Source organism: Saccoglossus kowalevskii, chromosome 16 (genome assembly GCF_978046115.1).
Source record: "Saccoglossus kowalevskii chromosome 16, keSacKowa6.1, whole genome shotgun sequence".
NCBI lineage: Eukaryota > Metazoa > Hemichordata > Enteropneusta > Harrimaniidae > Saccoglossus > Saccoglossus kowalevskii.
Genome location: NC_140656.1, coordinates 35266709 through 35294040, shown reverse-complemented (window position 1 = coordinate 35294040; position 27332 = coordinate 35266709). Strand labels below are relative to the sequence as shown.

At 40.8% G+C, this 27332-nt stretch overlaps 3 protein-coding genes across 4 annotated transcripts in view; all 3 read left to right on the top strand.

The window, feature by feature from the left end:
- Positions 1-227: 227 nt before the first annotated feature.
- On the top strand, positions 228-728 carry LOC146733849 (uncharacterized). Its single transcript, XM_085491007.1, has one exon. It carries the CDS (start codon positions 228-230, stop codon positions 726-728), a length of 501 nt encoding a protein of 166 aa, XP_085347133.1.
- A 22727-nt stretch (positions 729-23455) lies between these two features.
- Positions 23456-24056, top strand: LOC144360024 (uncharacterized). Its single transcript, XM_078012941.1, has 2 exons — positions 23456-23686; positions 23799-24056. The coding sequence occupies exons 1-2, from the start codon at positions 23456-23458 to the stop codon at positions 24054-24056; spliced, it is 489 nt and encodes a 162-aa protein (XP_077869067.1).
- Positions 24057-26945: 2889 nt separating this feature from the next.
- The window catches only part of LOC102801571 (uncharacterized), an 88657-nt gene continuing 88270 nt past the window's right edge, over positions 26946-27332 (top strand). The window contains exon 1 of one of the 2 annotated variants that reach the window (XM_085491428.1): positions 26946-27206. The gene's annotated coding sequence lies outside the window, so the exon portion shown is untranslated. Of the gene's footprint in view, positions 27249-27332 lie in introns of both variants that reach the window. The other variant, XM_085491427.1, reaches the window with a different exon arrangement.

Sequence of the window (27332 nt, the reverse complement as noted above, 5' to 3'; positions counted from 1 at the left end):
GCAATACTATGACATGGATAAAGAACTAACCTTGCAGACAGATGCGTCACAAACCGGTTTAGGTGCAGCCCTAACCCAGAATTGTCAGCCAATAGCTTTCGCAAGCAGAGCATTAACGGATGCTGAGACAAGATATGCTCAAATTGTTTTCAGTTATTTTTGGGTTAGAAAGATTTCACCAGTATACCTATGGCAGAAAGGTACAGTCAGATCATAAACCATTGGAGATGATCCTGAAGAAGCCTCTTCATAGTACTCCAAAGTACCTGCAGAGAATGCTGTTAAGATTACAAAAGTATGAGGTAAACCTGTTATATCATCCGGGAAAGCAAATGTACTTAGCAGATACACTAAGCCGTGCATACTTGCTGGATGCACCCCTAGAAGGTTTGCAGACAGATATTGAGACAGTGAACATGTTAGATTATCTACCGATTGCAGAACCGAGAATAGAGGATATCAGACAACACACAGAAAGCGATGAACGCCTTCAGATATTGTCTAAAGTGATACAAACTGGATTTCCAGAAAATATGGCCCAGTTACCTGCACAAATAACTCCTTACTTCCATATTCGTGATGAACTAAGCTCTCAGAATTGTGTGATATTCAAAGGTGAACGAGCAGTAGTACCACGTTCACTAAGAGATGATATGTTAAAGCATATTCATTCATCACATATTGGTATTGAGGGATGTCTATGCAGAGCCAAAAAATCATTGTACTGACCAAACATGAGTGCAGAGATCAAAGATGACATTGCAAAATGTGATGTGTGCCAGACTGTAGGAACGCGACAACAGAAAGAAACTCTGATTCTGCATGAAGTTCCAGATAGGCTGTGGGCAAAAGTTGGAACCGACCAGTTCGTATTGAATGAATATGATTACTAAGTCATTGTAGACTACTATTCCAACTATTGACTACTTACCAGATACAACAGCGAAAACAGTTATAGGTAAACTCAAAGCCCAATTTGCTAGACATGGGATACCAGACACATGTATCTCAGATAACAGTCCACAGGAAGCGTCAGATGCATTTAAGAAATCCAGCAAAGATTGGGGATTTGAATATATTACTTCTTCTCCACGATACCCTCAGAGCAATGGTAAAGTTGAGAACGCAGTGAAGACAGCAAATAACACCATGTGAAAAGCATGACTAGCTGGCTCAGACCCTTACTTAGCTATTCTAGATTTCAGAAACACTCCAACTCAAGGAATGAACAGCAGCCCAGTGCAGAGACTCATGAATAAGAGAAAAAAGACTACACTACCTACAACATGCAAAACTTCTCAAACCGTCAGTAGTGAGGAATGTAGGAAAGCAGATAAAGAAGAACAGAGCTAAGCAAGCATACTACTATAACAAAGGAGCCAAAGATCTAAAAACACTTCAGCAAGAAGACACAGTAAGAATTATGCTTACTGCAATATCAGACAAGGAGTGGATTAAGGCTGAAGACAACAAACAAGTGAACATTAGGTCATATGAAGTTACAACAGAGGATGGATGAACTCTACGTAGAAACCGCAAACACCTGAGGAAAACCTGTGAGAAATACACTCCAAATGAAACCGCTGATATTGTCGTAACTCCTGCAAACCTAGCAGCAAGAACAGAAACCAAGAAGCAGGAAAACAAGATCATATCTCCAGATGTCTCCATAGCAGAACAAGATGACAAAGTATACAATAGTACACAAAACATAGTAGAAAATTCAGATAGAATGACTAGATCAGGAAGAGTAATCAGAAAGCCGCAATATTTAACAGACTATGTAGAGAACTGTTAGTTTAGAACTATTAGTTAGAAATCTGTTAGTTATAGACTGTTATATTGTGAACCGTTAGAATGCTTTCATGAGAGAACAATAGTTCATTAACCATGAACTATTGAAATATGTTTCACGCCATAGAATCGTTGATTCTTGTTTTAAAGGAGAAAGGATGTAACAAGATGTTATGTTGAACTATGACCCACCCTGCACATGTTTTCGGTGTTGAGTTAGTGATGGACGCAGCATGGTCTGTATTTGTTTGCCTACTATACAGAATAAACCCAGTGAGTTACACGTAAGGTAAGCAGCATATGAAACAGTGACTATGTATGTCTCCTGAGAACTCAGGGGAACCAACAGTAAGAGCCATATATTACATGGTTTCACCTGAAAGCAAATTCATATGTTCCGAAGCTACAATCGTAAAATACACGCTCCAAACTCCAGTCATAGAAGCCAGAGCAGCAAAGTACATTATATCTCTCGTAGCAGTCATGGTAGTATTGGTAACGGCTTTTGTAGGGGCAGAATATACATATGCTAGCTAATGTCATAGTAAATGCATCACCAGAGATGAATTAGGCGATAGTTTCTCTTATTGTAAATTACAGTTAAACAGTAAACCAATCCAAAGATTAAGCAGACGTTGCGTAGGGAAAAATCATGTCAACCTCCAATTCGCACGGTTTTGCTGAAGCCTCCTATCCATGATCATCTCGACGAACCCGTGCGTGATTGTGTTAGGAAAAGCTGTATATGGCCTCAACTAAATTGTGCGATCTGATTGGGCACGCAAAAAACCAAGATCTATCTATCAACCTTCCTGTAACAATTTCAAATTTTATCCAATAGATTGTGCCGTCCTATATAATCACGTGATCGTTAGATTTCCTATGGAAACGCGTCACAACACTTGGCTTCGTATTCTGTTTCCAATGGAAATGCATAATAACATGCGTCACTGTGTTTGATTTCGTTAACAGAGAGTACATGTTTTTAGTGAGAATTCTGTCAGGGTATAATGGTAAGACCGAATAAATGAATCTTGGTTGGCGAAGATTCAATCTTATTACCTGAATGCAATGCAATTTGCTACAAACTAAACGTAGTATGTAGGGGACTTTAATTCGCTTGGCCGATAACACTTGCACTGTAGAGATTCTAGGTTCGACCCAATGGAATACACATTAGTTCTTTATTCATTCAATCAGTTAGCTTAGGTAACTTTTTGCTGTCCTGCCACGTACTAAATCTTACATACTCTCCTATAAAACTCTAAGGCGTGGCAAAGTAATGACTGTAGCCTTTAACATGATTGCGTGATTACCAGTAAGTGTTCCAAAGGTTATAACATAAAAGAAATTGTTTCTACTGAGCACAATGAGTAAACAATGTACTTCCTGTAATATATGTTTATAATATCTACCTCAAACATGCACGTTATTGGTCCTAGATAATACTGCAACGTCGTGTAGCCCAAACGTGCGTATGTGATGTCACTACGATAACAATTTCTAAACTAAAGAAAGAGCTTGTAAAACAGAGATCATTGCATATAACTTATTGACGGTGTAAGATATAGTCCGGTTGAAATTGAACATATCAAATGAGTAGATCGATGACACTAAAATGGATAATCCAACTGACTCTGGTTTCGCCTGGAAACATATTAGGACGCGCCAAAAACGGGGTCGTAAAACATACTTCATTATATTTCTCGTGTTGGTACCGTCACATTGGAGAGAATATACATAATCTAGAAAATTTTCAAATTAATGTATTCATTACTGCGTGTGGTGTTGTACGGTAGAAACTTGGTGATAAGTGGCGTTTGCAGTGGCGTCTGCAGCCAAATTACCTCCGTTGGCATTCATGATTTTAGCCCTGATGTGCAAAAGCGTAGAACCAATATCGATGTAGTCACTTCCGGCCGAATGTATCACGAATTTGATCGGATCATATAATCGTGAGTGGTCGTAACTTGTCTGTGTTGGAGGAATAATAAAGAAATCAAGTTCTATCTTTGCGCATTCGCAGGAGTGTTTGTGTACAAAAGCCATGATGTTCAGACAAATATATCTGGAGACATTCTCTTATTCTTGCCCATTTGAGAGGGTCTTCCAAATAAATTGTTCAATACTGAAGAAGTAATTTGACGACCCGCAGTCATTGTTCTACTTGACGCAACTTTTTTGAAGTTTTTCCCTTGTACAACATCACCTAGAATACCCAAACCGGCATCAAGCGCTGGTTTTACCACAGCTTTCAAACATTATGTTAATAGAGGTGTAGCCGATCTTGCCAATCCAGAAAACTTACTTCCAATTCCATATCCACATTGCAGTCTCGCACCGAAAAATACAGATCCTCGTCCAATCTGATTCATGTAGTAATTTCTATAAACCCCCATGTGCGGAGTGTAATGTCGATGTCTGTTCATTTTACTTGGCAATCCATCCCCACAGTTTTGAATGTCAATGTTCGAATCGGGAGAAAGTATGGTTTGTTGTAAGTGTGATTGACGCTATCTCCATGGGTTCCTTCAATGTTAAATATTCTCAAGATAGGTATGGAGACATCACCAACCATTTGATGTTCGACTGTATTGCAATACACATAGAGGAAATACAAACTTCTAATGTCGGCAATGTTGGGACTAGTGCGTCTTTCGTTTGTAATTGTTGTATTTGAGGGAATCCTAACTGTTTGGCCAGTCCACCCATCAAGATTACACAAGCTCCTTCTTCGACCGCTACAGTCACTCTCTTTGACCTCGAATTATATGTCATCAGTATCTCATCTGGCAGACTTTTTTCTCGAATCGCGTCTAAAATCATTTTGATCGAGTTGTAGTAGCCCAGATTCAATTTCAGTTCTCTGTGATCTCTCAGATTGGGTGAGGCATTGTATGGATAGTGGATGCTGGCCAACACTACTTCCCATCTAACGAAAGCGTTCTTGGTAGTCTGACAGTGTATTGTATCAACATGTTGTTCGGGAAAACATTGAGTAAGGCATTACCAGGGAGCATCAAGAAGAAATCATGCCCGACCTAATAATAATTGAAATGAATCGGGTCATTGTGTGTGTGAACCGTATTTGTAAACATTGCAAGTCCCTGTTAATTAAATGAGTTGTCATACCCCTACCGCTTAACGAAATATTCCATGCGGCCTTTACCTTTTCTCTTGTGCAGCACTTTCTCCACAAAGTACAATGTATCATCATCTTTTACGATTTTCTGAAGTTCCAAAATTTCACGGCTGTAATCTGAAAAAGGTGTATTGAGGCATCCAACAATTGTGAATACCTTTTCGGTCTAATTCAGAAAGTATCATTTTTTTAAAACGTGTTTGGTTTTACTGATTCTGGATCTGTCACCAATGTTCTCCCGTTTTTCTCTGTGCTTAGATCACTGTAGAATATGTCTCGGATCCTTTTCTGTTTCGCATAGGTAATGAGTGAAGGTTTAGTATTTATACTTCTGTGTTGTGTTGTAAGAACGTACCATGTCGTCTAATACCGTGAACGTGTTGTTCTTCGTGAAATATCTGAACATTTTTCCCTCGATGGTTCTGTTCTGTACCTCTCCACAATGCTGGCTTTAGTGAAACTAAATGTCTTCACACTTGAGGTAGTTTTGAAAGAGTCTGTTGGTAAATTCAGTTCCTCTGTCTGTGTGCAAAACGTTGGGCGACGCCTCTTCTCGAGTATTTTCCAAAATGACTCGACCAAACCTGTCCCTCTCTTGTCTTTCAAAGGTGATGATGAAAGCATATTTCGAAAAAAACGTTGATGTATGTCAATAAGAACTTGTATTCTTTGTTGTACCTGGATATCGCATAGATCGGTCTCCCACTGTTTGTCCACTTGGAAAACCACCACCCTCCTTCGTTTAAAGGACCGTCTAGAGGGTTTGTGCAGAGTATGTGTATCCTGTTCACTCAACCACTTCATCACGTCCGACTTGGTTATCTTTTTTCCTCTCTTTGTTTCTTTTACGGCAGCATAAAGAGAATTCAAACCCCTGTAACTTCCAGGACTTTGGACATCGTAAAACAGTTCATCTAGGACAGTGCCTGTCTTCTTTGTTATTATTTACAGGCGTGGTTATTTCACAAGCGCAGAGGCAGAGGATACATTCGATAAACGAAAGCAAAGCGGGACAACATGGATCCATCACGAAAAACTGTACCAAAGTAAGATCAGGGTGGTATGATGAGGTTCTATTTAATACATCACCCAAGTGTGTCAAGGATAAATGGGAGTGGAAACTACATGGGAACCACGTCTCTGAGGGACTTTCCTCTTGAGTGTGTTGCTATGCATGTAAGACCACCGATTCGTATTGCCAACAAAGTCTTGAGGAACATTTGACATTTTCATAACTTCAGCAAATTCACTCCAACCTGTGGGATTGAAATACTTCCTTTTACGCAAGAAATCATTGACTAAATTGATTGTGTTCATGTCTGGCAAGGATTGTCCATCAATGATTAATTCACTGTTTTCACCCCAGTCGACCAGTTGGTTCTGCTTAACTTTCTGAAGAAGGAGCATCACTTTTCTCTGCATGCTCTTGGAAACACTTTGTAAGACTTCAAATGTAATTTGATTTGGCACACCGTCTTTGTCGGGTTGAAATTCCCAATAGGCTACAGCGACAGCACTGGGTAATTGCTGCGTAATGTAGATTGGAATCGGTTTATTTTCCTTCTCCCGCAACAACAAGTACTTGCACAAAACTTGTTAGTACAGTTTGACCTTCTCGTCTCCAGGCAACTCCCCCATTTGCATTATGTCGTTCATGATTTCACCACAGGTCTGGTAAATTGAGCATTCTGGCTTTGGATGGTAGATAATAGCTCAGCAGGGACTAAAGCGATCTTCTTCACAGATACCATTTAGAAAGGGAGTATGCTCGAAATTAAGGGAGCAATTACAGCGGTCAGGAAACCCCCTTTTTGAACCAGAATTTTTTCTTTCTTTTTTTTGACTGGAGTTTTCTTATTGGACAGTGCTCAAGATGTTCACATACAACGCCAATTTCTTCTCTGACGAGGTGATAGCTGGACATCTCCTTTCAACACATTGAGCGCGCATTCACACAGACACTGGTGGTTCTATTAATTATCCACTTTCGTTGTTTCAAGTTCTAGGCTGACATAATGAAATGAATGACGATGGAAGACTGTCTTTTTTTATATCGTTCTCAGGTACACTGTCAGTATTGAGATGAAAGTATGTTCGTTCGAATGCATACTTCCTCAGGGGTGCCTAGCATCAGATTCATGAGGAGGTATTCATGAGGTTCTTGGGTGGCATCGGTGAATGCCTCCTGAAAAAACTTAACGTTTCCTGGGTACATTTGCTTAGCCAGAACGTTGACTTGTGACGCATTCCTTGGATTTTTAAACAGGAAAATGTACTGCGTGGTTCTCGATTGCCTGCTCTGATGAAAGATATTTTGCAAAATCATTGTCATGGATAAGTTTCGATGGTGGGATCCCTTCATGAAGAGCTTGGCGATTTGTTTATCATTACTTGATTCTATCGTCAGATAATCTATCACCAACAAGTTTCTTTTAGCAGGGTCAATTATTCTACCAATATCTGGAGGTACCCTTTTGATTTGTGGCACTGTCTTCATCATTTCCAAGTAGCATGTCTGAAACTCGCCATAGCACCAATAGATAACATCTGGCGATGGAGATATGACGCTGTCACATTGTTCTAATATCTGTTTGACAAATAACGTCTCCCCGACTGCATGGGACCGCACACGAGAGAGGTAAATGGGTGTTTCAAACTTGCATCCATGGCGATATGATAGGACCTTGCTCATTATCACGTCCTTTTTTACGTTCTTCAATGTACTACATCCAGTTGATGTGTAGAGGGTCGCTTGTTCCCCGAACGAGTCGATTCATGGAGTTAAAATTAATTTCCAGTTGGTTTCTGCAATTCAGAGTGAACCCTCTCACTTTACACACCGTCTGGTTCCCACTTTTGTCCGGTTTGTGTAGTCGGTACGCATAATTCTTTGCTTCTCTCGATACAAAATGTGTGATGTAATTTTCTGCTGGAGTTATTTCTCTTGTCAGATCCCCGAGATAATCACCCATTGGTGGATCCCATTCTCCAGCTCGCTGGATGTAAATGATGGGATCTGTGACTCTGCTACCTAATTCGTCCAGAACACTGTAGAGTTTAAATCGGGCATAGCTCGTTGTCATGGCAGCCAGTACAACGTTTGTATTGGGTGCTTCGGCAATGTAGTCTATCGCAGTGCTAGTCAAGAACCATTTCGTCAGAGACAAAAGAAAGATCTGTAACGTCATTTGTACTATCCATCAAATTTCCAACAGTTTGGCGGCCGTTTCTACATATGTGCTCTGTCCAAAGTTTGATCTCTGTCCAAGCTTTCCCCAGAATGAGTTGAGATTTAGCTTGGCGAGAGCTCTGAGACCTGGATTGGGGGTTATATTGCTTCTGTCCAAGACGATGCCTTCTCTTTCACGGTACCTTTGGATGTAGATGTTCAGTCTTCCTCGGTGCAACACCACTCTGGATAACTGGACGACTCTTGTTTAATTTTCAGAAACATGTTGATGTACACAGTGAGCAACCCTCCTACTCCAGTCTCAGGGTTGTAGGCTGCCGACTCGTCGTAATGCCAAACTTTGTATACCTTGGTGATGCAATACCCTACTTCTTCAGCCTTTTTCAATTCCAGAGTGCTCCAAATACCTGTCAGCTTCATTGACACCGTTGTGACATTCGTCTTGACTCATGGTTTTCCGCGCATTTAAAAAAAAAGAGTGGGAACATCAGTTTGTTGTTCACCCTGAAAGGTAGAACTGGTATACACAATCTCGCATATAAAACGTCGCAATTGATAATATAGTCCGTGGGTTTGGAGATAAAGTTTTTAGTTACGACTGTTGGGTGCCCAACTCGATATCGCAAGGTCTTATTGATGTACAGATATAGGCTGCAAAACTCAATACAGATGCAGGGCATTGTTACGAACGCCAAGAAAAGCCTCCCTGTCTCTCATAGGCTTTGAGATATCTAATTTTCCGACAAACCTGTCGAATTTGTGATTGTTCTTCATCAGGTTTTTGAAATCGCATTCCCACATGGTAACTAGAGAATATCCTTTTGATTTCAACCTCTCTTCCCTCGCCAGTAGCCTTTCTCCGTATTCGGTGAAATTCTCGCTAGCATAGATCTGGAATATGAGTGCATTGTTCATCAGTCGTGCATTCAAAATCATAAAAGACGTAGTTACCATGGCTGTCAGAGTCATCCTCCGCAAATACTTCCATTGAATCATCAGATTCTTGTTTTTTTTTCTATCGCTGAGTGGTTGAATGTAATGCAGGTGGTCGTATGTTTGAAAAGACTTGCAGGTTTTACAGTAAACCTCGTCACATTTGTGAGACTCATCACTATATTGAAGGAGTTTGTGACATTTTTCGCAACGTTGAACTACCTGGCAGAGAGTTTTTTTCCCATTAACCAACTTTTGATGTTGTTCAAAACATTATTCGTTCTTGAAAAATCTGTTACAATTTCTACACTTTTTCCATCCTGTAACCATGCAGTCCTGTTGATTACCACAACTCAAACACCCCGTCAGACACACATGATCGTAACGGTTCAAATAAGACTTGTCACACCTAGTGCAATAGTAGCCCTTTCCCAGAAAACCAGTCATGTTTGTAATGACGTTGAAGTGTTCATCTTTCAGAAACAGATCATCAGATGAGGTATCACCCACAAAGATGATGGAGTTAAAATGATCGTGTGACAATACATGTATTATGGAATCGGGTAACATGCTCTGGAATGTTTTAATCTCTTCGATGCCACATGGACCCTGTTCAACTCCGTAAAACTGTTTTTCACCTTCATAGAATCGACCATGGCGACCACGACCACCTGTGTGCGATCTTTGTTTCAAACAGTCGCTTCCTCCCACGTGTTTTGCTGGCACCAAGGGGCATTTCAGCAGATACCGTCCTGATGGTGATGCTTTCCTCATAGGAAATATCTTGGTAATATTGTAGAATCCCCTCCATTCTAGACATCACCTTGTCAACATTCATGTCCTCAACTGATATAAACGAATTTCGTTGTTCAAGTTGTGTACATTTATGGAAATGCGAATTTGGTCACGTCTGCCAAGGTCAGAGGTGACCAGTTCGAGCAGTTGATGAAAGGTAGCGTGTAATACGCTATAGACTACATCGAACGTATTGGCAATTGGATGAAAAACTGTTACGACCCAGTCTGTTCCACTCACCTTTAACTTTTTGACAAAACATTTCGCTTACTGACATAATTGAAATTAATCTTGTTGGTGGCATTCTCGTCACTATTATTTGTGTCAGTATCACTGTAATAAAATTCTAAAATTCAAAATAAATAATTAAATAAATAAACGTACCTTACCTGGTCTTTACGGGCCACTTTGATATCCCGAGCTAGATGGATGGTTAACAGAACCTATTGGACTCCAAGGGTGGGTAGGCGTGTTCATTTCTCCATATCTAGTGTTCAGACTTTTCACCGAGGTCTTAGGTGTTGCAGACGCCGTAGTTTTAGAACTATAAAAAGCAAAAAAGAAGAAAAAACGAATTTCAATGGACCTCACATTCACACACACACACACACACACACACACACACACACACACACGCACGCGCTAATAAATACATGGCATTTTGAAAACTAACGTAGTTGATTACACAAAGAAGGGTAAAACTAGTAAGATCAGTTACATGAAATATAGTAATTTTTGTTTGTTTGTTTGTTTGTTTGAGCATGGAGGTAGAAAAGAGTCTTTTCTACCTCCATGGTTTGAGTAAATAATAAAACAATGGATTAAAAACTGAGTAATATAATAATAATAATAATAATAATAATAATAATAATAATAATAATAATAATAATAATAATAATAATAATAATAATAATAATAATGCTGTATGATATCAAAGAGTTGGGAATTCATTTTGCGTGTTGATAACGTCAATTCACAGAAGACTAAACACAATTCAGTCGTTAATTTAAACCTATGAAGCAGCACGCAAGTATAACGCTTAGAATATCTCCTGACCAGATCTGGGTGTATGTGTTGAAATGTAAAATAACACATGGCAATTTTACTACTATCAAGTTCGTGCAAAGCCTGATCAATGTATAGACGAATCTCATTAACCTGAGTGTTGTCATCGCAGAATCCGTAGGATAAACACAGGTGTTGTCTTTGTGAGCCATGTCTCACATCCTAGGTAATTGGGTTGAATAATACGATGCACTTGTGTACAGATAAATTCAGCAACAATTTTCTTCATAATCAGGTTATGCAAAAGTTTTCTGTTGCCTATGAAAAAATACAAAGAAAATATCTATATAATATTTTACGAAATCCGTTCTAAAATTTCACGCATAATAATGTTAATCACTGGTAAACTTTCAGCAGATTTGAATTGTATTTGCAGCAGTCTCAAAAGTATAGGAGGGAAATCAATTAGCAAACTTGCTAACGAATTGACTAACTGCTTGGGTTTTTGATAGTCGCGCTCACTATATAACAGCAGGGGGGTGAGAGGGGTCATGCTTTTCGTCTCGTAATCCCACCCACTCTGGACGAATCTATATAACAGCAGGGGGTAGAGGGCTCATGCTTTTCGTCTCGTAGTGCAACCCACTCTGAACGAATGTTTATAACAGCAGGGGGAGAGAGGTCATGGTGGTCATAAAAAATAAAAAGAACATACCTGACAAGACGATTAATCTGCGGTAAAATATCATTGACTTCTTTTAATTGTTTCCTCATTAATGATACACCGTGCTTGGTGGGAAATCCATTATAATACTCCCAAACATGGACGTAGCTTCTCCCACGAAAAGAGCTTAGTGTTACGTACAGATTTTTGAAGGGGCACAATAAATAGGAGGAACACATTCAGCAGCTGTTGGTCGTGTTAAACTACCGTTAGATGCCTGTTTAGGACATTCACCAACTGTTGGATGCGTTAAACTACCGTTAGATGATGTAGGTGTAGCAAACAAATTCATGGCCTTGCGTCTTTTGAAACAGCGAGTTGGATTTTTATAACCGTCATGGTATACCAGTGGCTATACTCTGTTCATACGTTGGCCTCAGAGACGGAGTCACTACGTCCTGTAGTAGAGTGCCACAGGAATCATTTAGATATGTCTTCAGCTGATTTTTAGCCATGTCGCTACAATGATAGACAGCTATAGAAATGAATTCCAATACTCATCGTCGTGTTCAAGTTCTACTTTCTCCTCTGCTAATCGGATGGATAATTTTCCCAAGCAAAAATGTATTTATAGAATTTGCATATGAGATATTGCTATGGTGTTGCGATAAACAGTATTCCTGAATCCAGAGGGACATTAATAGCCAAATATCATACAAGATAATGGAGCCATTAACCATGGGGGTTGAACGATGAATGCTCTGGATTGACGCCCCTGATACAAGTTTATCAAGCAAAAAACAGACCACACAGACACACAATTAATATTGTGTTGAGATATGGATGTCAGGCTTGTGTCAGGACAGTTTTATCAAAACACAAAGACATTTAGCCCTATGACCTCACACCTTAAACATTATGTCTAAACGATCTCTAATTTCGAAGAAGTTTTACTCCATCCACATTGCCATTTTGAAGTTTTTTGGATTATTTTCAACTTACTTTCTAAAGTGCTGCAATTTTTTATTCATCATTATGTTACCATTATATAACAGACTGACATTAATTAGCATAAGAAAGACTGTGAATGTTGGTCCTGTGACTGTTGGTCCTGGGCATGACATAAAAACTGCATCCGCTTGTGGAGTTTTTGTATTTGGGAGAATGAGGTTACTCTTTGCCACAACTACCTCCAGGTCACCCTTGGGCAATGTGCAGTACCTGTCAGCCTTGGGTGCCAACTTCCCATATAATTAGATTGATTGACAAGTAGATGGGGCTCATCAGCCTAGGAAAGCAACCCATCTAAGAGAGGGAAACCCTGAACTCAAACCTCTGCTGCCTTGCGGCACACCTGGACACAGGAAAGGCTTAGGGAGTAAAACCTGAGACAGTTTGATGCTAGTTCTAACATCATTCTGGCAGCTCTGCTATTTATTTGGATCCATCAGTGATGTGGAGAGGGGGGACTAGCTGCATGGGCAATGACTCATCCTCCTTATCGTCCCGCCCGGGCTAAAATCCTACCAGACTTCCTACACTGGAATAACAAAACCTGGACTATACACTCCAGCTTCGTCTATGATGTCGTCACAACACGGGCAGCAGCAGTTACCGGTCATAAGTCATCGCTCAATTGGCGTAGAGTGTGGCGCCAGGGGTTGCTACCAACGGTGAGAGGGATCTTCACGTCTCATTGGACAGCTATCACCCACCTAAAGCATGGCAGCCCCCCAGTCAGTAAGGTGCTGTCTCGCCACGGCCTGCTATCCTCACAGGGTGCACAGGGACTGGGATAAAATCCAAAAGGCTGGTCGACAACTCTGCACCCGGCAACAACAAAAGAAATCAAAAGAGACCAGCTCTAAATCTGGGATGTTGGAATGTGCGAACTATGATGCCTGGCCTCACTGAGAATCTCAAAGACAGCGGTCATAAATGATGAGCTGAGAAGACTTAAGGTGGACATAGCTGCACTTCAGGAGACACGTCTAGCTGACTCAGGCACATTGAAGGAGCTGGACTACACGTTCTACTGGCAAGGGAAGGGGTCAACCGAGCCGAGGGAGCACAGGGTAGGCTTTGTAGTGAAGAACACTCTACTGAAGACGTTGGATCTGGGAAGTAATGGCTCTGCACACCATCACTCTGGTCAGCATGTACGAGCCAACACTTGCTGCTGCAAACGAACAACTAGTCCTTCTAGGTGACTTCAATGTAAGAGTGGGTGACGATCACGAATCCTGGCCATCGTGTCTTGGAAAGTTTGGTATGGGAAAGATGAATGGAAGCGGACAGCGAGTGCTTGAGTTTTGCACATTTCACAACCTGTGTGTCACAAATTCATACTTCCAGACCAAACCCCAACACAAGGTTTCCTGGCGACACCCTTGGTCAAAGCACTGGCACCAACTGAACCCGATCCTGACAAGATGCACCTCTCTCAAGAACATCCTACTTACGTGTGCCTATCAGAGGGCTGACTGTAAGACAGACCATTCGCTTGTATGCTGCAAGTTCAAAATGAAACTGAAGAAATTCCACCACACAAGACAGCCAGGATGCCACGCATTGATGTCAGCAGAATGGCTCAACCAGAACCTGTGGAGCAGTTTGCTGCCACCCTTGAGAAGGAGTTCAATAGCCCTCAATCTGGAGTTTCGACTATGGCCACCTTTGGAAAGAAGATCACACAGACACATGACTGGTTTGATGCCCATTCAACAGAGATGGCTTCTGTAATAGATGCCAAGCATGCTGCCCTCGCAGAGTACAAGAGAACACCCAGAGAAAGGAATCCCCAACTTTTCAGAGCAGACAGACAGATTGATGGTGCGCCAATGAGTACTGGACCAGACTCAGCAAGGATATCCACATACCGCCAATAACAGGAAACGTCAGAGAGATGTATGGTGGTATTAAGCCCCCTTAAGTCCACCACTGGAGAGGAGATCAAGGATAAGAACACTACTCCGATCTCCAGGCAAAACACTGTGTTCCCCTCAGCCCTCGATGCCATTGAATGCCTACCTATGATGGATGAAGACAACGCTGAGCCATCCTTGGAGGAGCTCAACAAAGCCATCGACAGTCTGACCACAGGTAAATCACCAGGTAGCGATGGAATCCCACCCGACCTACTAAAACACTGCAAGAACATTCTAATGCTCCCGCTGCATGAACTTTTTTGTCAGTGCTGGAAGGAAGGTGCAGTCCCACAGGACATGCGAGATGCCAAGATTGTCACCCTCTACAAAAACAATAGAGAGAGAAGTGACTGCAACAACTACCGTGGTATCTCACTGCTCAGCGTGGTTGGCAAGGTTTATGCCAAAGTCATTCTAGCCCACCTACAACAACTTGCTAAACATGTTTATCTTGAGTCGCAGTGTGGATTCTGTGCCAACAGATCGACTATAGACCTTTTGTCTCCGTCAGCTGCAAGAGAAGTGCAGAGAACAGAGCATGCCCCTGTACATCACTTTCATTGATCTCACCAAGGCATTCGACTGGGTTAGCGCGTGGGGGATATCATGGAAGGACAAAGTTATCAATGTTGAAGTGCTGTATCGTGCTGGCCTCCCAACCATGTTCACCCTTCTCAGACAATGCAGAGTACGCTGGCTAGGCCACGTCCGTCACATGAAGGATGGCCGAATCCCCAAAGATCTTTCTATGGAGAACTGATCTCAGGAAAGAAAACACCAGACGGCCACAGCTGCATTTCAAAGATGTTTGCAAGAGGGACTTAAGGGCTCTTCATATTGACCAAGAACATTGAGAGGACCTTGCAAACGACAGATTCAACTGGAGATGTACACTGTCCAGGCAACTAAAATCAGGAGAGACCAGACTGATGTGCATGGCAGAAGAAAAGCGGATCTTTTGAAAAGTACTCTTCATCAGGTACGCGAAGCTCTGATCAGAGACCTAATGTTCGCTGATGACGCTGGACTTGCAGCGCATACAGAGCAGGGACGCCAGTTCCTGATAGATTGCTTCTCCCAGGTATGCCAGGACTTTTGTCTGATCATCAGCCTCAAGAAGACAGAAGTGTTGGGCCAGGGTGTAGAGGCACCTTCAGCCATCACCATCAATGACTATGAACTGAAGGTTGTGAATTATTTCACATACCTCGGGCCCACCACCAGTAACAATCTCTCCTTTGACAAGGAGATTGACAAGAGGATTGGGAAGGCTGCAACAACACTTGCCCGTCTCACTGCACGAGTCTGGGAGAACCCCAAACTCCCAGTTTTGCTTCCATTGAGGATGCAAGCATTGTACACAGACATCTTGGTCCACTTATGCCAAGCAGGAGAGCAGGCTAAACGCATGAGGTGTATTCGTCGCATCCTGGGGGATATCATGGATGGACAAAGTTACCAATGTTGAAGTGCTGTATTGTGCTGCCTTCCCAACCATGTTCACCCTTCTCAGACAATGCAGACTATGCTCGCTAGGCCACGTCTCTCACATGGAGGATGGCCGAATATCGAAAGACCTTCATTTTTGAGAACTGATCCCAGGAAAGAGAAACACCGAACTGCCACAGCTGCGTTTCAAAGATGTTTGCAAGAGGGACTTAAGGGCTCTTGATATTGACCTAAAACACTGGGAGGACCTTGCAAATGACAGATTCAACTGGAGATGTACACTGTCCAGGCAACTAAAATCAGGAGAAACCAGACTGATGTGCATGTCAGAAGAAAGCAGATCTTGCGAAAAGAACTCTGCATCAAACCTGAGTCAGTTTACAGATGTGCCCTATGTGGCAGGGACTGTTAATATCATATAGGAATGTGTCGCATATGATTTGTTTACCACTTACGTGTGATTGAGAATGTTCTAGAACCGTACTGTGTCTGGGTGAAATTTTTAGAAGTTGGTTGAATAGGTAATAGGACACTGTAGAAGGCAATAGAAGGTAATGAAACATTCTAGAAATTTGTAGTAAGTTCAAGACTCATTATGTATGCTGATGTAATGGTCTATTTATAGACAGTGTGGGTATATATAGGGGAGTTTTTCAGCACTGAGATCAGATCGGAGATCTTGTTGTATTGTATTGGAGTTTAAGTATCTAGTTATTGTGGTAATGGAGTTTTACCGCGTTATTGTACTTGATGTTTGCAGAGTATAATAATACCAGTACCAGTTGAAACCTCATCTGTAGGCTCCGTGTTCGTATTTTATCATCGCCGCCAGGGAAGTCTTTTTGTTACTGTTGCCATTTTGGTATTTGAACCATCACACCTGTACTATACCAATTACGGTAATATTACGTTACGTGTGACATCTGGGGGCTCGTCCGGGAACAGTGAAGACATATAGAAGACAATATGGCCAGCGAGATGAAAGATATGTCGAAACAAGAGTTGATGGAATGGGCGGATGAACTGGGAATGACTGGAGAAGACAAAAAGAAATTTATTTTGGAGCAACTGAGTTCTCAGCGGGCTGACAGACAAGCGGCAAGGGAAGAGAGAAAGGCAAAAATGGAAGCAGAACAGCAAGAAAAGGAAGGGGAAGCAGAGGTGAGGAAAATGGAGATTGAGGAAAGAAAGGAAAAGTTACGGCTGGAAGCGGAAGCAGGAGAAAGAGAATTTGAGTTGAAGAAATTAGAGCTGCAAGCAGAAATGCCAGGGTTCCAACAGGCTGATTTTGGCGGTCAACGAAATGTGGTCAGTGATGCACAGTCACCAAAGTTGCCTGCATTTGTTGATGGTAAGGACGAACTTGATAGTTATTTATTGCGGTTTGAGAGGTTTGCAACGAATGCGAGTTGGCATAGAAATGGATGGGCCACAAAATTGAGTGCGCTGTTGACTGGTAAAGCACTGGAAATATATTCCAGGATGTCTGACACTGATGCAGTTGACTATGATCGTGTGAAGGTGGCGCTGTTGACAAGATACGATTTCACAGAGGATGGGTACAGGAAGCGATTCCGTGAAATTAAACCTGAAAGTTCCGAGAGTCCTGACCAGTTAATTGTGCGGCTTAAGAATTATTTTGTTAAATGGGTTGAGTTGTCAGGCACTGCAGCAACATATGATGGTGTTACCGACTTGATGGTGAAGGAGCAGTTTATTGGTGCTTGTACAAAAGATCTTGCAGTTTATCTTAAAGAAAGAGCACCCACAGATTTAGATGAGTTGGCAGTAATAGCAAAGCAGTACCTAGTGGCACATGGTCGACAGTTATCCACAAAGGACCAGGTGAGGCATAACGATAATAAGACGGCAATTAGAAATACTGATGTGGGACAGGGTAGTAGTATCCAGTGTTATGTATGTCAGGGTGTTGGTCATCGAGCAGTACAATGTCCATCCCGCGTTACTGATGTCAACCATGACAAAGGTGGACAGTGTCTTCAGTGTGGTGCTATAGGACATGTGGCTAAGTTCTGCCGTAGTGGACAACACAGGGGTCAAGAAAGAGAGAGTGTCAAGCTCAGCACTACTACTGGTGCAGCTGCAGTGGTTAAAGAGGAGTCTAATATCAGTGCTAGCTGTGCTGTTCAAATTAATGGTGATGTGCCTAAAATGGTTGAGAAGGATCATTTGTTGTTAGCATCGGGGAAGCAGTTAAAGGTTGTGAATGGTGCATGTATGGAACGGAGTGGCGTTGTGGAGGACAGGACTTTGCCTGTGGGTCAAGGGAATGTTGGTGACACAGTTGTGACCATGTTGAGAGACACTGGGTGTAATGGCATTATAGTCAAGAAGAGCTTGGTACCAGATGACCAGTATACAAAAAAGATGGGTCATATGTTGATGGTTGATCGTACTGTAAGAAGGGTTCCAGTCGCCATGGTGGAAATTGATACACCATATTTGAGAGGCACGGTTGAAGCATTATGTGTGCAGGACCCAATCTATGAGTTAATTGTTGGGAATGTGCCCGGAGCAAGACCACCAGATGACCCGGATCAAGTGTGGAATGTGGGTGGAGCAGTAACAACCAGAGCACAAGCGAAAAAATCTGGTAAGGTGAAGCCGCTCAAAGTGTGTGATGTAAAGACTGGAGCACATGTAACAAAAGACAAATTAATCGAGATGCCGCAAGCAGACACATCGTTGAAGAAATATTATAATAAGAGAGAACCAGAAGTGAGAGGGCACCATACAACCGAGTTCCAGGTATATGGAGGCTTGTTATATTGTGTGTATCGGGATCGTTCAGTTCCAGGAGGCAAGACGGTATGTCAAGTGGTTGTGCCAAAACTGTTGAGGACTCGTGTTATGGAGATTGCCCATGATTCAATATTTGGTGGACACATGGGGATAAAGAAGACAGAAGACCGGATTGTAACTAGCTTTTTTTGGCCTGGGCTACATCAAGATGTTACCAGTTTTTGTAGATCGTGTGATGTGTGCCAGAAGACTGTTTCAAAGGGATCAGTTTTGAAGGCCCCATTAGGTAAGATACCTTTAATTGATATGCCATTCAGTGTGTGGCTATAGATTTGGTTGGACCAATTACGCCAGCCAGTGATGGGGGTCATTGATACATCTTAACTATGGTGGACTATGCTACACGGTATCCAGAGGCTGTTTCACTTAAAAATATAGATACGGAGACTGTAGCCAAGGCGTTGATTGACTTTTATAGCCGATTGGGGGTTCCAGAAGAAGTACTAAGTGACATGGGGACTCAGTTTGTGTCAGAATGCATGCAAGAAGTATCAAGATTGCTCAGCATTAAGAGACTGACGTCTATGCCCTATCACCCCATCTGTAATGGACTGGTGGAAAAGTTTAATGGTACGTTGAAGAAGATGTTAAAGCGGTTGTGCCATGAACAACCAAGGCAATGGCATCGGTATATTATTGCTTTACTCTTCGCATATAGAGAGGTACCACAGGAGTAAACTGGTTTTTCCCCATTTGGGCTGTTATATGGTCGAACAGTTAGAGGCCCAATGAAGATCCTTAAAGTGTTATGGACCGAAGAGAGCGATACTCCTGAAATAGTTAATAGTTACCAGTATGTGTTTGAGTTGAGAGATCGGTTAGAACAGACTTTAGAGATTGCTTGAGAGGAATTACAAAAGGCACAGAACCGATACAAGTGTTACTATGATCGTAAAACGAAGAAACGAGTGCTTAAAGAAGGAGATAGGGTGTTAATTTTGCTGCCAACTGACAACAACAAGCTATTGATGCAGTGGAAGGGTCCTTATGTGGTGGAGCAGGTAATAGGCGAAAACGATTATCGAGTGAGGGTAGGTGACAAAGTGAAGACGTATCATGTAAATATGTTAAAGTTGTATGTTGAGCGGGAGATGTCACCTCAACCAGATGGAAGTGAGACAAGTTACTCACCTAATACGGCCATAGACTTGATGAATGCTATGCGCGCAGCTACAGCGGGGTGCAATGAGTCAGATGAAGAGAATGCTGTAGACGAAGATGATCTTCTAGAGTTAGGAGCTTGTAAACCCAAGGAGTCAGGTAAAGATGTTCAAATTGGTACAGACCTGACAGAACACCAGAGAAAAGAACTGGTGGGTTTAGTCAATACTTATGATAAGGTGTTTACTGACTTGCCAGGAAAGACCAAGATAATCAGTCATAAGATTGACCTGACAAATGATACACCAATACGATCTAAGCCATACTCACTACCATATGCAATAAGGGAGAACCTTAGGCAAAATATTGAAGATATGTTAAAAATGGGAGTAATCAGGAAGTCCACATCACCCTATGCATCACCAGTGGTGATTGTAAAGAAGAAGGATGGATCGAATCGCATATGTGTAGATTATAGAAAATTAAATAAGGTCACTGTAACCGACCCTGAGCCAATGGTAACAACAGGGGACATATTTCAGAGGCTACATAATAGTAAGTTCCTGTCAAAAATTGATTTAAGTAAGGGTTATTGGCAGATACCAGTAGCTGAAGAAGATTTACCAAAGACAGCATTTGTTACTCCTGATGGAACTTATGAATTTTTAAGGATGCCATTTGGAATGAAGAATTCGGGAGCTACTCTGGTGCGGGGAATCAGGAAATTATTGTCAGGTATGGAGGGGGTTGGAAGCTATATAGATGACCTGATAGTTAATTCAAGCTGCTGGGATGAGCATGTTCAAGTTGTTACGAAGACTGAGGGCAGCGGACATAACAGTTAGACCATCCAAGTGTGTTCTGGGTGCAACATCAGTAGAATTCCTGGGTCATGAAATTGGACACAATTGGGTGAGTCCGAGTCACGACAACATGGAAAAAATTCGAGAAGCGCAAAGACCAGCGATCAAGAAAGGTGTCCGATCATTTATTGGGCTGGTCAATTACTACAGAGACCACATCCCCTTATTCGCAACTATTGTAGCACCCCTGAGTGATCTACTAAGGAAAGGACAACCCAACAAAGTTGTATGGGGAGAGGCCCAGGAGAAAGCATATAACACTTTGCGGGAATACTTATTGGGCAAACCAATTTTGAAGTTGCCAGACCCACAGAAACCATTTGTGTTGCGGACGGACGTGTCTCAGGTAGGAATTGGAGCAGTACTTATGCAGAATCATGGTGAGAAGCTTCATCCAGTTGCGTATGCAAGTAAGAAGTTATCCGATGCAGAAAAGAAATATTCAACTGTAGAAAGGGAATGTTTAGCCATTTTATGGGGCGTGAATAAATTTCGTCTATATTTAGCTGGTGTGGAGTTCATTTTGCAGACGGATCATAAACATTGTCTTACCTGGATAAAGCCAAGTTTGCAAATGACTGAGTGATGAGATGGGCGATGACTCTGCAAGGATATAATTATCGTGTTGAGGATATTCCTGGACGGGACAATGTGGTAGCAGACTACCTGAGTAGATTGATGGACTGAGGAACTTTTGAACAGTATAGTAGAATGTTATTCGTTTATGACTGTATTTCATATTTTATTATACTCCACTCTATGTGATTTTCGAATTTTTGTACTCAGAGCTTTATTCAGTTCGATTTGATATATTGTATTGTTGTTTTATTTGAAATTGTTATCGTATTCGTATCATTGACGTCGTTGCTAGTCATGTAATATTATATGTTATAATATTCTTGAGGGGGGAGGCATGTCGCATACGATTTGTTTACCACTTCCGTGTGATTGAGAATGTTCTAGAACCGTACTATGTCTGGGTGGAATTTTTAGAAGTTGGTTGAATAGGTAATAGGACACTGTAGAAGGCAATAGAAGGTAATGAAACATTCTAGAAATTTGTAGTAAGTTCCAGACTCATTATGTATGCTGATGTAATGGTCTATTTATAGACAGTGTGGGTATATATAGGGGAGTTGTTCAGCACTGAGATCAGATCGGAGATGTATTGTATTGGAGTTTAAGTATCTAGTTATTGGAGTAGTGGAGTTTTACCGCGTTATTGTACTTGATGTTTGCAGAGTATAATAATACCAGTACCAGTTGAAACCTCATCTGTTGGCTCCGTGTTCGTATTTTACCATCGCCGCCAGGGAAGTCTTTTTGTTACTGTTGCCATTTTGGTATTTGAACCATCACACCTGTACTATACCAATTACGGTAATATTACGTTGCGTGTGACAGAATGTTTAGCCACATTCGACGCTGTAGGGCTGATGTCAATTAGGATTTTTACCATGGTCAATATTGACCAACAGAGGCCATAGAGACTAGACTGTGACTACCAGACCCACTTTATCAAGACTGAACCCTGCAACCTGGTTTGAACTAAATAGACATGTTTTATGCATGACTCCATTAACAAAGAGAGGTTCCACTGGAGGTACAAAAGGAAATATTCCTGTTATTTCCACATCCAGCCTGCAGACACTAAGTTCACAAAGAATATGTTACCAAAATCTGACTACAATTCCAGTTCTTGCCAAACCAAGCCGACTCATCGATATTTTAACAGTCTTGATTGCTGTCTTGTGAAATCCCGGACACTTGGAAATAAATCCACAGAGATTACAGACTTTGTTACATGATCTGAACATGATTATGTTCACTGAAACCTGGCTTCGCAGAGATGAAACTGACCATCAAACTATGGCTGAAATAAGACCTTCTGGCTATAAATTACATCATATACCAAAAACATCATGCAAGAGCGGCGTTGCTGTTATGCCAAAAACCAACCTGAAAATTGCCAACTCGTAGTCAAATCATTTGAATACATGCACCTAAGCTCCCCTACTGACCACTGGAAGTTGATTATCATCTATCGTCCACCACCTATTCAGAAGAATAAATTTACATCTAGTCAATTCTTTGAGGAATTCACCACTCTATTGTCGTACCAAACTCTCTCAGCTGGCAAACTTTTGATTGCCGGCGACTTCAACATTCACATGGATAATAAGAACAATATTCATTCTGCTCAACTCAACACAATTATGGAGACAACCAACATGCCACTATGCCAACACATAATAATGGTCATATCCTGGACTTGTTCATCTGATGACATCACTGACATCATTATTAGCGACCCTGCAATATCTGATCACTATGCTGTTATATTCAAACTTCCCCTGACTAAACTTTGTGCTGAAAAGAAAGGTGTTACATCATGTAAATATAAAGACATAAACATTACAGATTTCTGCAACAATCTCCATACTACCATAGTACTACACACTACATCACCAGCTTCAACTGTATCTGCTCTTATTACTCAATACAACTCTTCACTGTTAAGTGTGTTGTACCATCATGCTCCAGAAAGAAGAAGAACTGTGTCAATTAGGCAAAATACCAAATGGTTTACAGAAGAAGTTACATCTATAAAAAGGGAAAAAAGAAAAGTGTCTCCTCTTCTCAAGAAGTCGCATCTAGATCCTGATGTCCTGAAGAACTATCGCCCAGTCTCGAACCTTACATTTGTCACAGAGAAAGTAGTTGCCAATAGATTGATCTCACACTTGCATTCAAACAAATGATATACTCATGGCACTTGACCAACAGAAAATTGTGATGCTAGTTTTATTGGATTTATCTGCGGCCCTCGATACTGTCGACCATTCACTTCTTCTAGCACGTATGTCAAGTGGTATGGGTGTGGCAGAGGCTGCACTATCTTATTTTGAATCACATCTCTCAGATCAACAACAAAAAGTTTGTATCTATGAACCAACATCATCACTATATAAGTTAAAGTATGGCGTGCCTCAAGGATCTGTACTGGGTCTTATCCTTTTCACTGTGTACACATCACCACTTGATGATCCGACATCCCAACATTAACTTTCATCTCTATGCTGACGACACACAACTATATTTATGTTTCAAGACCAACGATATTGACATCAACATTTGCCATATGGAAAGTGCGATCAAGGATATTCATAATTGGTTGACATTAAATTTCCTAAAACTCAATTCGGACAAGACGGAAATGTTACTTTTTGGATCTCGACCAAATCTGGCCAAGTTAAATTTACCATCTAAACAGATTGAGGGTTGTACCATCGTGCCAACAACATCTGCTCGTAAGCTTGGTGTCGAGTTTGACAAGCATATTGGAAAATCATGTGAAAAGTATTTGTAAATCATTATACTTTCATATCCGCAATATTAGTTACATCAAGAAGTACCTAACTAATGCAACTACAAAACATTTAGTACATTCTTTTGTGAATCAATCAAGGATTGATCATGGAAATAGTCTTCTCTACGGCATTGCCCAGACGAATATTCATAAGCTCCAACTAGACTAGGAAATTTGACGATATCACTGAAGTTCTATACAACCTACACTGGCTTCCTGTTCAACAACGCATATATTTCAGGATCATGTTAATCGCTTTTCGTGCAATTCACACACCTTGTAATCCTACATTTGCGGACCAAACCACCCACAGTCTACGCTCCACAAATAAACTTCTTCTGAACGTTCCAAAAACTAATACCAAATCTTAGGTCATCGAGCCATCTTCCATGCTGCTCCTGCCTTATGGAATGAACTACCCTTAGTTATCAAGATCCAGACAATATTAACATTTTTAAGAAGAAACTTAGACAGGTTTTTGATACTCAGTAGTTTTTAATTTTATTTTGTTTGTTTATAACTTTATCTGTTTTATAGCCTATGAACATTTAATTCTGGATATATGGTGCTAAATTAATGCATACATTTGCGTTTTTTAAATTGCGTTGTTATCCTTGTTTTGCCGTCATGAGAGGCCGGTAACTAGTAACGGTTCCGGCATTCTGATTGGCCCGTCACTTTCTATTTCCCTTGGTTACCTGACGTCTGTGTCTGTGTCTGTGTGTCTGTGTGTCTGTCTGTGTGTGTGTGTGTGTGTGTGTGTGTGTGTGTGTGTGTGTGTGTGTGTGTGTGTGTGTGTGTGTGTGTATGTATGTATGTATGTATGTATGTATGTATCTATCTATCTATCTATCTATCTATCTATCTATCTATCTATCTATCTATCTATCTATCTATCTATCTATCTATGTATTTATTTATTTATTTATTTATTTATTTATTTATTTATTTATTTATTTATTTATTTATTTATTTATTTACAGAATACGACATATTTTTTCTTTAGTTCATGGTCTCCAGCCAGTAATATAGCTACTCCAGATTTTAATTAGAGGTTGAAATTTAGTATTAAATATGGCTCCAGCTCCCACGTAACGTGAGTATACTTGATAAAATGTTTTTCGTTTGTGTGTGTGTGTGTGTGTGTGTGTGTGTGTGTGTGTGCGTGTACGTGTTTGTCAATGTTCATTCAATTTTTTAAAAATACATGGTAATTTATGCAAATTTATTCACGACGACCTCGTTACGATCTCGTATTCAAATATATTTCATTTATGCAAATTTATTCACAGTATCCCATTGTGAAGTCTTCCTCATCTAAAATACCCCCTTCACGGCCGTGTACAATCATTTATGCTACTTTATGCACGGTCTCCATAGTGACGTCATCACATTTCATTATGACGTCATCGCATCCAATAGTGAACAGCGCCGCCAAGGTCGTCTCTATAGTGTAACGTAAACTACTGATATGTTTAGTAAGTCTCTCTTTCAGTACAGAGGTGAAGAGTTTACTCAGACTATTTACAAGAGTAATTCCTCGATAATTTCCTGAGTCAGCACGCTCCCCCTTTTTAAAGATTGGCGTGATAATACCCATATTCCAGGCACTAGGAAAGTGACCACTATTGATGATATGGTTAACAAGTTTTTGTACGGAGGCTTTATCATTTGTACCAGTTTTAATCATTTCATTTGTTATGTTATTTTCACCGGGAGATTTTCTATTCTTTAAAGCACTGATTACAGTTTGAATTTCTAATTGAGAGATATTTTGGTCCAGAATGTCTGGGGCAATACATAGATCTACAAGTTTATTGACATATTAGTTCTTAACGTCGACGTCTTGAGAGGCTCGTTTTTTGAAGGATTTGTCTGTATTTGTAGAAACGAGTATTAAATTGTCAAAAATTAACACGTCTTGTTCATCTTTATACAAATACAAATTGGATACATTCTTCAACGGGGGGGGGGGGGGGTCCCGGACCCCAAGAACCCCCTCTAGATCCGCCACTGGGTACGTGCATAAGTCCCTCGTTAGAACTACTGTGCCAAATTGTTCATATTTACTAATATCTTTTTCCAACAGTCTTTCCAATCAAAGATGCTGGAGTGTTGTGGACTTAAGTAAAGTGTGCAAAGGGAAATGTTTTCATCATGGTTGAAGAAATCGTTGTCTAAACAAGCCCAGATAAAATCTTCACTACTACTTAGTAATTGTTTTATGCCATTTGAATATAGTTTTCTTAATTAAAGACATTTTTTACTCCTGAAAGAGTGGAAATATGAGTATTTGGGGATTGTTAAGTTTGAGTGTCTATCTGCTTTAGTTTCTACTAGGCTAAAACAAACTGAAGTACTAATTCTAGCTATAAAACATGGGTCATTAATTTTTTAACTAAACTATCATAAATATTCCAAGTTGAAAATGTATGACAAGTTTTCTTTGCCGAAAAAATAGCCATGTTAATTAGTTATATTTAGCTCCATCCATACAATAATGCTCGTCATTACAAATTTTGTAAATCGGGGGGGGGGGTGTTGGCGTCTGCGCAGAGAAAAAAACAAATCCTGTAAAATAAACAATACATCTTGGGTAGACTCGGTGCACAGTCACACGTGAAGTTACATTTGTCGTGCTTGACTGTAATTTGGAGGAATTATCACAGGGTAAGGAATAACCCATATGAAATCTGAGGCCTGGAGGATATTTTTTTTATAAATATTTGTTTTCACGTACTGATTGTTGTTATTTTTTTTTTCACATTTTCCAAATTCTTTTGTAATACGCAGTTATCAGTTTTTCTCACAAAAACTTTCAGTCCATCATCCAGTTGACGGTACAGCTCACACATGAAATGGAATCGTCCACATAGACCGAAGCGACAAAGACCTGTATCCACGACTCACAACCCTATAAACAAACGCCTGCAATTTAATTGGCTGTCGCTACTTATTGATAAATGCAACAATAACAGCGCCGTGCCTACAAAACTCGCAGCTCAACTTCTTCTTGAGACTTGTGACCTAACACGGTTAGACAGCGGGCATTTATTTCTCGGACATTTTACGTCGACCCCCACTGACATTTTGGATCGACAACACAGAAAGGTGGTGCAGTTTGGTCGGCAAGGCCGTGACAGCGATATGGTAAACAAACTTTTCTAAGTTTGCCAAACACCGTAACAGCAGGTTTGTTTTTTGGTGTGTCACTCCTTTGTCGTTATTCTTCAATTTTACTGATGTGTGCTGTTTTCGTTGTCTCGCCGGGGATGT

Bases quoted from the DNA above. Each gene is read 5' to 3' on its own strand.
- LOC144360024 (XM_078012941.1), top strand. From the start codon at position 23,456: ATGGCACTTGACCAACAGAAAATTGTGATGCTAGTTTTATTGGATTTA. The intron at 23,687-23,798 runs GTACTGGGTCTT...TTATGTTTCAAG, and splicing joins ATGGCGTGCCTCAAGGATCT to ACCAACGATATTGACATCAA.
- LOC146733849 (XM_085491007.1), top strand. From the start codon at position 228: ATGATCCTGAAGAAGCCTCTTCATAGTACTCCAAAGTACCTGCAGAGA.